The sequence below is a fragment of the Chelonoidis abingdonii genome, chromosome 15 (genome assembly GCF_003597395.2).
Source record: "Chelonoidis abingdonii isolate Lonesome George chromosome 15, CheloAbing_2.0, whole genome shotgun sequence".
NCBI classification, from domain to species: domain Eukaryota; kingdom Metazoa; phylum Chordata; order Testudines; family Testudinidae; genus Chelonoidis; species Chelonoidis abingdonii.
The window spans coordinates 45,451,270-45,467,426 of NC_133783.1; the positions used below are offsets into that span (position 1 = coordinate 45,451,270).

The window sequence follows — 16,157 nt, forward strand, 5'->3', positions numbered from 1 at the left end:
TAAAGAGGCTAGGACTTTCAACTTGGAAAAGAGGAGATTAAGGGGGGATATGATAGAGATATATAAAATCATGAGTAGCGTGGAGAAAGTGAATAAGGAAAAGTATTTACTTGTTCCATAATATAAGAACTAGGGTCCACCAAAATGAAATTAATGGGTAGCAGGTTTAAAACAAGTAAAAGGAGGCCTCCTTTTACTTGTTTTAAACCTGCTACCCATTAATTTCATTTTGGTGGACCCTAGTTCTTATATTATGGAACAAGTAAATACTTTTCCTTATTCACTTTCTCCACGCTACTCATGATTTTATATATCTCTATCATATCCCCCCTTAATCTCCTCTTTTCCAAGTTGAAAGTCCTAGCCTCTTTATTATTTTGATAGCCTCTCTAATCTCCCTTAGCATTTCATCGTCACTATCACTGTCCTGGTCAAGTGGTCAATAATAGATCCCTACTGTTATATTCTTATTAGAGTATGGAATTACTATCCATAGAGATTCTACGGAACATGTGGATTCATTTAAGATTTTTACTTCATTTGATTCTACATTTTCTTTTACAGACAGTGCCACTCCCCCTCGCCCCCGCACGACCTGTTCTGTCCTTCCAATATATTTTGTATCCCAGAATGATTGTGTCCAATTGATTGTCCTTACTCCACCAGGTTTCTGTGATGCCTATTATATCAATATCCTCCTTTAACACAAGACACTCTAGTTCACCCATCTTATTATTTAGACTTCTAGCATTTGTGTACAAGCACTTTAAAAACTTGTCACTGTTTATTTGTCTGCACTTTTCAGATTCTTTTTTATGTGAATGTTTCTCGTCTGATCTGGCCTATACTTTATCCTCTTCCACCCTCTCCTACTGACTAAAACCTAGAGAATCTCTACCAATAGACTCTCCTCTAAGAGAAGTCTCTGTCCGATCCACGTGCTCCTCTGCAGCAATCGGCTTTCCCCCATCTCTTAGTTTAAAAACCGCTCTGCAATCTTTTTAATGTTAAGTGCCAGCAGTCTGGTTCCACTTTGGTTTAGGTGAAGCCCATCTCTCCTGTTTAGGTTCCCCCATCTCAAAAGTTTCCCCAGTTCCTAATAAATCTAAACCCCTCCTCTCTACACCATCGTCTCATCCACGCATTGAGACTCTGAAGATCTGCCTGCCTACCTGGCCCCACGTGTGGAACTGGAAGTATTTCTGAGGATGCTACCATAGAGGTCCTGGATTTCAGTCTCTTTCCTAGCAGCCTAATTTTCCCTCCAGGACGTCTCTCCTACCTTCCCTATGCCACTGGTACCTACATGTACCACAGCCACCGGCTCCTCCCCTGCACTACACATAAGTCTATCTAGATGCCTCAAGAAATCCACAACCTTTGCACCAGGCAGGCAAGTCACCATACGGTTCTCTCGGTCATCACAAACCCAGCTATGTTTCTAATGAACGAATCTCCCATTACTAACACCTGTCTTTTCCTAATGATTAGAGTTCCCTCCCCCGGAGAGGTAACCTCAGTGCGAGAGGATACCCCAACATCATCTGGAAGGAGGGTCTCAACTATGGGAAGGTTTCCCTCTGTTCCTGTTGACTGCTCTGCTTCCCTGGGCCTTTCATCCTCCTTAACAGCCCAGGGGCTGTCTGATAGGAGGTGGGACAATTCTACAATGTCCCGGAAAGCCTCATAAACATGCCTCTCTGCCTCCCTTAGCTCCTCCAGTTCTGCCACCCTGGCCTCCAAAGCCCATATGCGGTCACTGAGCGCCAGGAGCTCCTGGCACCAAATGCACACATGCGCCACCCACCTACAGGGCAGGTAATTACACATGCTACACTGAGCGCAATAAACAGGATAGCCCCCACTCTGCTGCTAGGCTTCTGCCTGCATTCTCTCCTACAGCTACCTGTGGAGAGAATGCACAGGACAGGGACACTAGAGATCGGTGTTTTAATAAAGGAGGTTTCCTCAGTTATGCTGCTTTCCTGCTGCCTGGGAGGTGAGGAGTGAAATTCTGCTCCTTCCATTTGCCTCCAGAAAACCCTCCATTGATTCCAGCTTCTGGCCAGTCTCTATGAATAATCAAAACATCCTATCAGATGCCATTTTGATTTTCACACATAGAAGAATCTACTGTCTCTTAAACACGGTCAGCTTATTGATATTGACACCCACAGAAACTGAGCATATTATTTTAATAAAATCACACATCATTCATTCATTCCTGTCATTTCTAACAAAAAAAAATGAAAAGAGTACGCCGAGACCATGAGCTCTTGTATTTTAATTTTCAAAGGCCCTGGGATTTTATTCCCTATCCTCCCAGAAAAGAGCTAACTTTTGCAGTTCTGATAAACTGATCTCTCTGTTTTATGAAATCCCAGTTTTGCTCCAGAGGAACACAACGTGAGCTCACCAGGGGCAGCCAAGTAGGGACGTAGGGCCTGCTTATGCAGCTGTTTTGCAAAATCAGAGCTACCCTGTGCCTTCTCGCACATCCCTGAGTAAGGTGGTGCATATATTGCCCCATCCCAGGAGTAGCTCCAGGAGGCACTGTGTAGTAAACTTCTGTTGACCTACATCTGGAGCAAACTGTGAAACTCCACTATGTATGGTCAGCGGCACTGGTGCCATTTTGGGGAGTCAGAGCCAAGGCTCCATCATTCCCCATTCCACTGCCTGCATAGCTACTCCAGAGGGGGAGTAAATCAGCACACAGTGCCCTCTTACCTGTGGGCACCTATACGCAAAGTCTGGTTAGCCCAGGCACACAGATGCATCTTCCATTGAATTCAATGGGAGAAGTATCTATCCAATCGAAGAATTTTGCCCATAATAAACTATAAGGGTGAAATTCAGCTTCCGTAGGCAGGGCCCCAGAAGATCCCCAGCAGAATGGAATTGCAGAGACTCACTCAGTATGCAATTTCACCATCTTCCAGCAGATCTATCTACCATTTCAATGGACCTGTGACAGGGTGCAAGGACACCACAGTGTCTGATCCCTGATCAATAAGAGATTCATACAGCTCAGCCTCCCTCTCTCTTTGCTCAGATAAAGGCTGCTTGGGAGACAGAAGGGGGAGAATACCACTGGGAAGATGCGACGGCAAACCCAAGATGGTGAAGTTTTTCTTCACTCTATTTGCCTGTGTTCTCTCTGTTTTATTGCTTGTTATAAACATTGTGCCTTAAAGAAAAGGCCTTGGGGGCTGTGCTTTTCTGCTGAGACTAAGTCATTCCACCTGCTTACAGATCTATTGGGTGGCATCAGGGTAAATGAGAAATGAATCTGGCCCCATCACTGACATTTACTACAGCTAAATTACTCAAGAAAGTGGAATTAAAGAGCTTTTCCTGACAGGAAAACATCAACCAGACGTTCTTATCCTCACAATTTTCTCAGTAAAAGTGACATCTCTCCTGACTCAAACTGGCTTTCAATCCACTGCATGCTGAGCTGCTAATCTGTATTAGTCTCAAAGTCTACTGAAGTGTTGTCCCACCATCATGTACGAGGAGGTGCGGCCTCAGGTTTCGCTCCTTCAGAATGTGACAGGCTGCTGGTGCCGGGGCAGAGACTTCATTCACCAAAATGTTGAACCCCAAGCGCTGGAGCTTCGCCACAAATTTGCCTCGAGTGGCCTGGGTTTCATTGGTGCAGAACCGTAACTTCAGGCCAGACGCTTTGATCCTGTTGTGTAAAATGAGTGGAGATGTTAATCAGACAGGTAAGGTGTAGGGAGAGAAAGTGGGACCACTTTCAAAACCCAGGTATAACCAGAGGGGGAAGGAAAGGGAGGAATACATTTTAAGGACAGGTGTAAAGACCTAGGAATATTATTATTTACTTTTAAGTAAATAATAATACTCCTAGATCTTTATACCTGTGCAACAAAAGTAACAGCACTTTACAAGCACATGAGAAGACAAGGCCCTGCCACAAGGAGCTCAGAATCGAACTCAGAATTATAACACACATGAAAAGACCAGGTGCTAGAGTGGAGTAGTCCTCCTCTTTATGAGCACCCAGCGCTCGCACTTACTGCAGTTAGTGACAGTTTGCAAACGTTGTAAAGATACCGTCCTAGAGCCAGGCATGACTGTGGATCACAGGACGTGACTTCCTCTAGCACTTGTAAATCTAGGGTAGTATCTAGCATTTAAACCTGCGGTCTACTTTCAGCTTCCACTGAGCTACCTCGAGGCTGTGGACCCGTTATGACGGACAGCCCACTCACCGGGGAGTCCAAGCAGCACATGAGGCCTGGAGCCTACTGACCCAGTCCAGAAAGTGGTCAGCATAAAAAGGTAAGTGTCTGGCCAAGGCACGCTAGAATCATACTGATGCAGCTCAGCTCATAGACAACCTATACCAGCAGAGCCACAGCCATTAATAGAACTGCAAGCAATGCCAGCCATTCCCCAGGGGGTGAATCACCCTTTCAAGTGCACTTTCCCTCTGGTGGCAGAAGAGGTAAATCTAGCTCTGTATCTTTCAGCCTTTGGTCCAGAGAGTTGCACTTATTAACTGAGGGCATTATATAGCCATAATGACAAAGGTTAGCACGATATCATCATGTAGTAGCATTTTAACTCAGATTTGCACCTGCCCACTTACTGAACTTCTGTTCCAATGATCAACCCTATTATATGACTACTGAATTACAGCCCAGGAAAGTTATCCTGTTATATAGTAAAACAATAATATTTTGCACTTGTATAGTCACAAAGTACAGCCAGGCCAGTTCCTCATGTTGCAAGAGCGGTGCTCATATCAACATGTGCATGAGTGCTGCAACAGCCACAATTTAATCTCTTCCCCCCAAAAAACATCTGTGCTGTTTGTTGACTTCATTGGGAGTCTGGGTGCTGAGCAACTCTGAAAAACAGGGCTCTGTTTGTTAGGTACCTTTATATGGATTTATTTTAGGCACTCAAACTTGAAAATGGTGGTCGTCATCTCCATGTGCTTCAATATACCCATCCACGAAATGGCGATAAATGATAATACTTGACTATCTCACAGAAATATTGACTGGTTTAATCAATGTTTGTAAAGCACGTCTGGCTCCCTAGAGAAAGGGGAGGTAGTGCTGAACTAACAGTGGTTAGAGTGCTGAACTGGGAGGCAAGAAACAAAAGTTCTACTCCTGGCTCACTGCTGTAGGATCTTCTGCAAGGTTTCCCCCTGTGTAAAACAGGGATGATAGTACCTTTGTTTGTATAGCACTCCGAGATCTACAGATGACAGGTGAAATATCAGAGCTAGGTATTGTTATTATGCTTAATTATAGTCATATTGACAATTATTTCATGACTCTATCCTGTGCCATGACATAAAGGCCAAGATTTTCCAAAAGCAATTTAGTGATTACAGGTACCTCAAGTTTTCGTTACCCAACCTGAAATGCCACAAAAAGGCCTATTCTCAGAGGACAAGCGCTGAGGACTTTCTGAAAATCAGGCCCTTGCAAGGCACTGAGAAATGGAGCCACATCCCATCACTAGTTGATTTAAAAAATCTTGGCCAAAAGGACTGAAGTTAATATGGATTTAGATGCCTAACCTTAAGCACCAGTGTTTGATAATTTGGAACTAATTTTATAAATTCTTATTAAAATGTTGTAAGAAGCAACAATAGTTTTCTGTAAGGAAAGATCTGCTCTGCTTCTCCTCTCAAGATGACAAAATGCGTGGATTCTTTCCCCAGTGAGGTTCATAGTAGCATGGTGTAAACAACAAAACTAGTTCAATACAATACATTTGGTGAAGAATCTTCCATCGGAAAGAATTCTTAGAAATCCGATCCTAATGTAGGGCACTCCTCTACACATTTACACTGTCTGGCATTGTCTTCTTCAACAACACAGGTGATTCATTTCTTTCTTATTATTTGTCTTTCCTAATCATAGGTATGTGAATTATCAATTACACTTAGTGGTTAATTGCCCTTCACAAAGATAGCTTTTCTATTTTAAATTAGGCAGTTAATATATTGTAACTAATAGCATTCACTTATACATTATAAATATATCTTCATTGATTAGAGCAGTGAATGTGAGATTAACTCGCAAGTTAATGAAGCAATTGAGTGAAGAAGTGCAGGGTGTATCCAGGGAATAATTATTGTTAATGAATTATGATGTGACCTTCTCAGAACAATGAACAATTGGTGTGACAGTTAGATGACAGTATTTCACATCTGTTATTCTAAACATGATTTCCGGTGCAGTATGTCTTATATATATACAACAAAACTTTAGGGAGTGTTTTACAGTTAAAACAATTTAAATTAAGTGTAAATTGTATTGTCCCATCCTTGGAAAAAAATCATGGCTCATGACTGGCTGAAACAACCATGTGAAGAATAAAAATTTACTGTTTATTTCCTCAGAGGTCAATAAAATAGTTCTAGAACAATGTTAAACAATCAAATTTTATTGCAAATGACTGCAACTTGATAGGTTATGATATATGCAGCAAAAATTATTATTCGGCTCACTGGAAGTGAATAATAGGGTTTTTTTCCTGGATTTTCTAACTCGTCTCCTATTTAGAATGTTAGAAGTAAAAACACTTACACTTCTGAAACTCATGACCATACTGGAGACATTAAGAAATATTTAACAGCGCTGATAACAACCTCAGATTTTGATGACCATCAATATTCATTGTCTTTCGTGGTAAATAACAACTGAGGTTGTACCAATGACTCTTAGTGTTTATGTCAACAGAAGTAACTACCTACTTAATATGGGCTCAGCTCTGCAAAGTATTGAGTAGAGTTGGTCAGAAATTTTTTTTTTCCTGTGGAAAATGTGTATGAAAAATAGAAAAAATAGTTCTTCAAAAATGTTTGGTCAAAAAATCAAACACTGAACATTTGGATTTGGAAATGCTGCCAGGGCACCTCATGAGAGTTGTAGTTTGGGTACCTCATATCTACAAATTCTCTTCTACAGGCTAAGCTTCCTGGCCAGACTATATCAAAACTGAACAGAAATGTTTTGGTTTTCAGATAACATTTTTCAGATTTCAGCTGAAAATCAAAAACTTTGCAATTTAGGGGTATTTGGTTTTTCAATGAAAAGCTGAAATTTTCCACTGACAGCAGACACATTTTACAAAATAATTTAGGTTGTAGAAAACCCCGAAGAACAGTTTTGATGGAAAATTTTTGACCTGCCCTAGTACTGAGCACTCTGGCCTGGATCAAATTCCTGGTACTAAGCAGTTGTTCAGTCACGGTAGGTGCATATTTTCGAACATATTAGGAGGGATATTTCAACGTTCATCTTAGTGCATGTGTACTGAGCCTACAAGTCATTGCTCTTTGACAGACTATTGTGCCACTACCTATTACCCTTACACAGCTGTGAACTTTGTAATTGTCAAAGGACTTGACTCTACAGTCATTCCACACACAGAGTGAAATCCTGGTCCCCTGAAGTCAAAACTCCTATTCACTTCAACGGGGTCAGGATTTCACCCCTGGAAGTGTTACAAAACAGGGATTGAACAATTGCATTTATTGAACACAAGATGCCATGCAAAGCAAGTCAATACTTACTATATTTGAAGCCATTGCCCCTGAATTAGCAAAGGGAAATGAGAAATCCTGTGTCATTAAATTGGCTCAGCTATCAGTGGTCAAAAGTTGTTAGAATCTGCTAAAGGGCAAGTTAACAGTGATCTTTAGTGCTAGCAAGTCTGTGGGGGTACTGGAGAGACAGTAGCAAGTAGGATAAAAGATCAAATTATTTGCAACAAAATTTGTTAGAAAAGAATCCAACTTTATCAGCTAAAGAATAATCCATTCATAAAATTTCCTGCGGGTATAAACATACTAGCTCTCCTCTTATCAAAATTAAAAATACAACAGCACACTTCTGCCACAGTTGTAGTGGAACTACAGATTTATGATTATTTGTATTACAGTAGCAACTACCAGCTCCAATCAAGACAGGTACTCTCCCATTTGTCTAGAGCAGAGATCCCCAAATTGTGGGGCATGTCCCCATAGAGGGACATGGAGGAATGTTCAGAGGGTATGTGGGGGGGGGGGGCACGCCAGCCCCCATGAGGAGCAGGGAGTGCCACCCAGCTCCACTCTGCCCCCTGCACTGCCCCAGCTCTGCTCCACCCCCTGCCCAGTCCCAGTCACAGCTCCATTCAGCCCCCTACTCTGGCCCAGCTCAGCTACGACCCCAGTCACAGCTCCACTCTACCCCCTGCTCCGCCTCCAACCCAGCCCTGCCCTCATTCTCTCTCAACCCCCAGGCCAGCTCTGCCTCTAGCCCCAGTTCTCCCCCATACCCAGTTCTGCCCCCAGCTGCACCTTCAGCCCAAGCTCCTCTGCTGAGCCAACTGTACAGTAATGGAGAGGACAGATTCCATGACTGGTAAGGAGTGGGGGTCGTGACAGGAAAAGTTTGGGCACCACTGATCTATAGCCATTGGCTGTCTCTTGTTTGATACATAGCTAATAAGCTCCTTAGGGCAGGTACAATCTTTTGGTTCTGTTTGTACAGCACTTAGCACAATGGTCCAAGACTAGGGCTCTGAGGCGCTGCAGCAAAACAAATAATAAATAACTAGAATGTGAACAATGAAATGATCAGGGCTCCAGCAACGTCAAATGTAACGCTGCTGTGACAAATATTTGATTCAAACTCTAAAATTATTACAAATCAACCATAATTTAAGTTCAAGCTTTGTACACATCCAAGAAGTGGATCATTAACAATTATTTTGTACCCAAGAACTGTGAAGATTTTTGCACTTGCCAGGTATCTATGGACATTCTAAACCTGCTTTTCACCTGTGATTTTTGAGTGTGAGTGGTTCCCTTGTCACAGAAGCCAAATCACATTACATTTTCCAATATGGCCTCTTGTCCCTCTTCTGCTTCCAATTAACTCTATGTAGGAACCCCTGGAACTCAAACTTTGCTTGCGAGTTCAGAGTGAAATTTTAACAGGGAAAAACTGAGTTCTCACCTCTTGGAAGCTCAAAGACAGCAAATCTGTATAATCTATTTCTGATGCAAAAACATTTCTTAAGACCCTTTCAAAGCAATCTGGAAATGAAATAGAGTTGCACAGCTCTAGGCTGCACACTTAATTTTGCAAATATTGTTTATACTTAAATGGAAGGCAATAGACAGGAGGAAGAGTTGACGTTAATGTAATCAACACTGTGAAATAAAGAATCGAGTTACAAACTAAAAATGGATAGGTTAGTAAATAGCTAAAGACCAACAGGTGGAGGCTGGATGACTTTCCTTTAACACTTACAGTAGGAAGAATTTTTTAACCTGCCTAAAACTACAAAGATTCATCGCAGTCTCATCCAGCTAATCCCTAAATCATAGATCGGGGCACACTCCTGACTTTGCTTGTATAGTGAAAGTGTGTGTGTAGGACATATGAAAATCAGTTTTTTAATTTCAGTTGAGAGCTGTCTCTTATACTACACCAGTTCTTTGAACTGACCTTTACCTCATTCTGACAGAACAAGACAAGACTCTGAGTGACAATGTCCCACAATGCAATTACTGTGCGTCAGATGAGCTGGTCCCTTACAAATCACCTAGAACTTTACACATCTGCTGGCTGTCAGCATCTGCCAGGTTCACTCACCCGAAAATAATGAAAAAACTCTCATTATTGTTCCATAACAGGTAAAGTGTTAGGACAATTATTAGACATCCTGACTGACCTTGTGCAGATTTAACCAACTGCCCTTGCCAACCTTTTCTTGGTTAGACTTTGGGCATATAAAACACAAAAAATGTACTTTTAGACCACATAACGGGTGTGACACCATCAGGAAAAAAAGCCGAGGGATCTGGAGTCAAAGCTGTCATTCCTTTCTAAGTTCACACTCTTCTGCAAAAGGCGGGATAAAGAAAAGATACATGTTCACAAATTACAGACATGTCATGAGGCAAAACTCTGGACATCCCATCCTCCACTGGTCTCTGTCACAACTCATGCTATTTCAAACATAGCACCTGAAAACCACATTTACCTCATTTGGCAGCAGCCTGTGCTGATGAATTGGATGACAGGAGAACCCAACCAGAAAATTCAGTCACAGATAAGGTAACAATCTTGTGTGCAGTGTTTTCCTGAGAACAAGTTCAACAGGACTTGGATAGATACTAATTACACAAGATTTGCAGAACTGGAACTGGCCACTCATTATATAAAAAAATATATCTTGAAAAGCACCTATGTGTTTTGGAGTGTTTAACCCTTGTATGGTCAGAGTGTGACTGACATAAAAAGTGGCAGTAACTGGTCAATGATCTAAAGACTGTCTCAGAGACAAGAGAAAAAATGAATATTAGACAACTACTTGTGATCAAGCAATGAAATAAATTTATTCAACACACGCTGCACTTTATCATCATGAATATGCTGCATCAGCTCTACGACTCTGGGTAGGTAACACCTTGGTTATTTTCCTCTGGACGGGCTCAGATCTCCTGTCCAATCAAGTATAATTCCCTCTTTAAGAATGACTGAAAACTTTGGAAAACACTTAAACTAGCTGCCAGGCTGTTTTTAGCATTTTGGACCACTTTCATAGCACTAATGTTATATCACATTATGTCATCATATATAAAGCAACACGTGTGATGAAGAGTATGCAAAAAGACAATGAATCTCTTGCTTCTAGGCTTACAGAAGATTGCAAGTATATGAATGTGTTGTCTCTGATCAGAAGAATGACAGTTTTAAGTGCTAAGAGGTCCAGAAATAAGCTATTTGCAGTGAATGCAAGAAGTGTATCGGTTCCACAAAACCCAGGGACTACACTACATATTCTTGAGTGCCATCTGCTGGCACTTTACCTGTTAGCTAGTATTTATATACCAACCGACAGAGAGCACTCTCAAAACAGAAACAATGAGAACGGAATTTAGATTTCAGGGGCAAATTAATTCCTGCCATAACTCTGAGTTCACTGGAAGCTTATTTGGCTGCAAGATAAGAATGAAAAATGTAATATGTAAATGGGGAATAGGATTCAAGATATACATCTCAGATGGCAAGGCAAAGCAAAATAAAAAGGTCTTATAAACCAATAAAATGAATGTGAACAATATTAGTCAAAGGGAGGAGAGACTTAGTTGATTTTAAGAAAAGTGAAAAAAGTTTTAAAACAACAGAACTAACAGGGTAGAACTGCTTTAGTCTACACAAGTGACAGGAAATCCCACTGCATTTTGTTGTTTTAGCCAGTATCTGACAAAGCAATGAAAATAATCAGGGTACTGCAGCAAACAAATACACATAAGAACCTCTTTAAACAGCACTAATGGTGGGGAAAGCCAAGTGTGGATTGAGGCCTAGTGAGTGCTGACACTAGACACATCAGAACCTGCAGCCAGTTAGGACATCACTGAATACTAGGTGATGTAGCGCTCCCCTACTTGTATTTGTGAGCAGCATAACAGCACCCATGCTGGCAATACACTTGGCACAGCTGTAGAATCTCATTTGCCGGTTCTTGAATATACTGCAAAGTTAAAAATCCATCTTCAGCATGGGAGTGCGGTTTGCCAAAGTGCAACTTTAATGAAGTTCTGCTATGGACAGGCAGAATAATCAATTTGCCTGAGCACAGAAACAAATTCCACTTGAAAGATAAGAAACATTAAGAGATGAGCACTTTGGTTTCAGAAGCAGAAATTAAGTAACCAATAGTGGATTGACAGTGGTATGAGAAGTAGAAGTGGGACTCCACCAAATTTAACAGCTAAGCTCCCCTTATAAAGATAACATACTATAAACAGGAAGGCAGCAGTAGAAAGCTCTGAGAGTGAGCATCTGCAGATGATATAGAAATGAGAGAGGAATGTTCGGTTTGCCTAGCTTCTCTGAAGAATGATACAAAGTGTCACTAAGTGAAGGATGAGCCTTAAAAAGTCAGAAGTGATGGTTACAAATAAGGTAGATGCCTTTCCTGTCACTATCTGAATACTATTTCTTTACATATGTAGCAGAAAGCCAGGCAGAAGCAGACTGCGCAAGGGTAAGCGGAAGCTCTACAGTGAAGCAAAGATAGAGAGAGAGCAGATTTAGTGAGTTTGCTGTTTTATCATTCTAATGAAGTTTCTTGTTCAGAGTTAAAAGGAAGCAACTCATTCCACATTTCTCCAGCACTGTCACTGGACACTGTCTACTTGCAGAATGAAACACAGTATGTGGCTTCGGGCTGGGCCTGTTAGTCCATCCCCACTAAGAGTGCAGGATTGTATCGTATACATGGAGGTCCAAATTGTCAACGCTGGGTGCCTAAAGTCAGGCACTTTGGGGGAGATTTTCAAAGTCTCAAATGACAGTTTAGGTGCTTAAATTGTATTAACGTTCAACAGGAGTTAGGTGCCCAACTGTAATTTGGGCTTCTGAAATCTGCCCATTTAAATTCATTTTTAAGCATCTAAATAAAAGCAGCCTCATTTTCAGAGATGCTGGACATTTCCAGCTCCAATTAAAGTCAATGTTCAAGGGCATGGAAAATGCACATGTGAAGAGATGGAAAAGACAGGGATTATTTACCTTAGAAAGGAGATATGATAAAAAAATATATATATATAAAATAATGAATGGTGCAGAGAAGGCAGATGGGGAACCCATTTTCTCCCTGGCTCTTTAACAGAAGAACAGGGAGACAGTCAATTATATCAAAAGGTGGAAAATTCAAAATCAATAAAAGGAAACACTTTTTCTCAGAACGCATGATTAACTACGGAACCATTGGCCTCAATGACAAGAACTTGACAACACTGATTGGATATTTATATGGATACTAAGAATATCCAGTGTTGCCATCATTAATTAATGACAACAAAAATTTTGGAGGGGATATTAAACCTCATGCTTCAGGGCTTATAGCAATCTCTAACTATCAGAGAGCAGGAAGAGATGTAGAAGCGTGCAGAAATATCTCACATCTGCCTACTGCAGAGTTCTTATGTCAGTCTCTGAAACATCTGGTACTGGCATTCTGTCAGCGACAGAATACTGGATTAGCTGGACCTTGGATCTGATCCAGTCTGACAATTCCTACGTACATCTAAACTTTAGACTTTTATTTAAATATCTAAATATGGATTTTGGGACCTATGTTCTGAAAATTTGTCCTCAACTTACCAGTGTTTTATCTATTCTGCTTTTGAACAGCTTCTGTTAATGGCATTTCAGCAATGCCCTAGTTTTATAACATTACTCCTATTAGTTCACCCTAGGGTTGCCAACCTTCCAGATTGTCCTGGAGTCTCCAGGAATTAAAAATTAAGTCACGTGATGAAATCTCCAGGAATTCATCCAACCAAAGTTGGCAACCCTAGTTCACCAGTAGCCACCTTAAATAATATTTTCCTCCTTTTCTTATGTCCTTCCTCTAAGATGTACCTAATAATCTCCCTTCATTCCTGTTCAGAGACAATTCTATCCTATTCTTTTATCCTCTTTATGATCCTTCCTTGGATTCTCTCTAAATTATCATTTTCAAAAGGGTAAGGGAAACCAAAGGTGGCAGGATAGCAAATTGGGCAAGTGAGATGGTGAGTGCGGAGAGTAGATTCAGACTTAGGTGCACAAGGATGAGTTGGGCCAAGACTGTGATGCACAAGAATGTGTAAGATCAGCCTTGATATATGGAGCAGAAACCTGGGCCACCAGGGAATGTGATTTTTAATGAGTGCAGCTGTACCTGAGAACAGTGACAGGACATAGGTGAATGAAAACACAAGGTGATCAAAGAAGAGGCAAAAATAGCATCAGAGACAAAGAAGATTTGGTCAGCAAGACTGAGGTGGTTTGAGCATATTGTGTGGACAGAAGATCTTCTGGCCAAGGCATAATGAGATACTGGTGCCCTGGGAAAGAGTCACTAACCAGAAACGAAGAATGAACATGTGGCCAAGTAACAGTGGCATATTTAGGGCTTCTTCCAAAACCCACTGAAGTCAACGGAAAGACTCTCACTGATAGGGTGACCAGATAGCAAGTGTGAAAAATCAGGACAGGGTGCAGGGTAGTATGAGCCCAAACAAAAAAAAGCCCCAAATATCAGGACTGTTCCTACAAAAATCGGGACATCTGGTCACCCTACTCACTGACTTCAGTGAGCTTTGCATCTGGCCCTTAGGATCCAATTGCCAAAGACTGTGGGCCAACACACCCTTGAGGAAGACTTTGCCTTTCCCAAGTTACAGTTTGACAGCGAGAGGATGTGCTATGTAATTAAGGCCCTGATTCAGCAAAGCATTTCGGTATATGCTGAAATTCAAGCATGTGAATAGTCTGATCGATTTCAATGGAACCACTGGATCAGGGCCTATACCAGCTCATTGCAGCTGCCTTAAATCACAATGGGCAAAATTCCTACCCTAAACATCTGTGAATAAGAGTTTTATGCCAAGCAAAAGGTGGGGAGGGTAGGTGTGTGTATGTAATCACAAGAGTACAATACTTAAAACTTGGCAAAAATTGAAGCAAAGTAGCTGACAGCTCGTTTTACATCGAGCCTTCCTCTAGTTGTTGAAGTAATGATTTTGTCTGGTGGCACTGTAAAAACAGAGAGTCCCTTTGTACTGGTAAATAAAAGCATGCTTGTCACTGAAATCGTTAGGCAGTACATGAACTCAGCAAATGCCCAAAGATGATGCAATACATGATAGAAAATGGTACGTAAGTATATACAAACATACTCAGAATACAAGCAATTCCACATCTAGATTTTTAAAAAGTTGTATAACTTCCCATTAAAAAAAATAATGGTCCCAAACGATTTGAAGCTTTCTCAGACAAAACTGCTATTGATACCAATGGGACAGTTACCAGAGAAGGACTGAAAGATCAGGCCCAGCATTTGCAATAATGCATAAATGGAAGCTAATCTAATGCTTCAGGACATAACATGATTGTCACAGGGGTCAGAAAGGAACATTCCCCCTCCTCGTACAGCATTGTACAATTTGCTAGGTGAACTCTGGAGTCTGCAGGGGGTGAGGGGAGAAGAGGATTGCTTTTCTCTGATGCATTGGCTCCAGTCACAGGCAGAATACTAGATTTGCTGAATGAATGTCTGGTCTTGTAAATCCTGTTCCACCTATGTAAGTGATACAATTTTGTAGCACATTAACTTACTAGATAACAAAGGCGAACTGCCTGATTATTTTGCCATAAAAAAAAACTATTATTAATTATTCATTTTAGATGTATTCTCTTAATGAAATCCTATAGAAATGAAATGTGAAGCAAAAAAAAAAAATTGTAAGAAATTTGTTTGGCCATTATGTCAATTCAAACTATTTGTCTAGTTACTCCAGATTCTTCTATCTTGTTAATGCAAAGCATAAAACTAGTAGCCCCAGGGTTACCATAGATTACTCTGAGGGGTTGCTGATCTTTAGATTACGACTCAGCAATATGTTGTATATTATTCAAACACGTGTGTCTTTGCTTGTAAACATATTTATATGTTCTCTGTTTCATTACTATTTGTATCAAAGTATATGGGAAAAATACAAGAGAAAATTAAAAATAAATACTACAACTTTTTGCTTTTGCTAGCTATTGAGATTAAGGTTCTAAAGACCACAGCACCCCTTCATTTCTACATCTCTCTGCACATCCATGTGTCATTTAGGACTGTCAACAAACTCTAGAAGGGTGTTCTCAAGGCACTGATGACCTGATTGGAAGCAGGAAGGACCAAAATCTCATGGGAAAGTCTAGCTTGCAGTAACAAGAAGTGCAGCGTTTCTCAAATGCAGCCACCAGGGTCTTTTCTTGCGACCACAGACTCCTGGGTTATGACTGGGAGCAGGGGGGCAAAGCAGCGGCCCCTCCTCCTCCCTGTTGCTTTTGGATGCATCACACCTTGGTGTTGGTTGCTGGGACCACCAGCAGGGGTTAGACTCTTCCCCCCGCCCGCAGACACTAGGGGCACAACGCTGGAGGAGCAGGCAGCCAGTGAGTTCCCCACCTTTCCAGGGTCGGTGGGGCTCAGGCTTTGGGCTTCAGCCCTTAGGTGGTGGGGTGGCAGGCTTTGTCCAAAAGGCTTTGGTCTCCAGCACGGGCTCCAGCTGCACTGTGGCAGGCTCCAGGCTTCGGCCATGCAGCTTCAGGCTC

General features: G+C 41.4%; 1 protein-coding gene and 1 long non-coding RNA gene across 7 annotated transcripts in view; both read right to left on the reverse strand.

The window, feature by feature from the left end:
* The window catches only part of LOC142047788 (uncharacterized), a 441,041-nt gene that overhangs the window by 142,502 nt on the left and 282,382 nt on the right, over positions 1-16,157 (reverse strand). The window lies entirely within an intron of this gene.
* LHPP (phospholysine phosphohistidine inorganic pyrophosphate phosphatase) overlaps positions 1-16,157 on the reverse strand; it is a 171,471-nt gene that overhangs the window by 142,502 nt on the left and 12,812 nt on the right. For all 6 annotated transcript variants that reach the window (XM_032796480.2, XM_032796479.2, XM_075072487.1 and 3 more), the window contains exon 2: positions 3,507-3,694. In XM_032796480.2, coding sequence (XP_032652371.1) covers positions 3,507-3,694 — 188 coding nt within the window. The remainder of the gene's footprint in view (positions 1-3,506; positions 3,695-16,157) is intronic.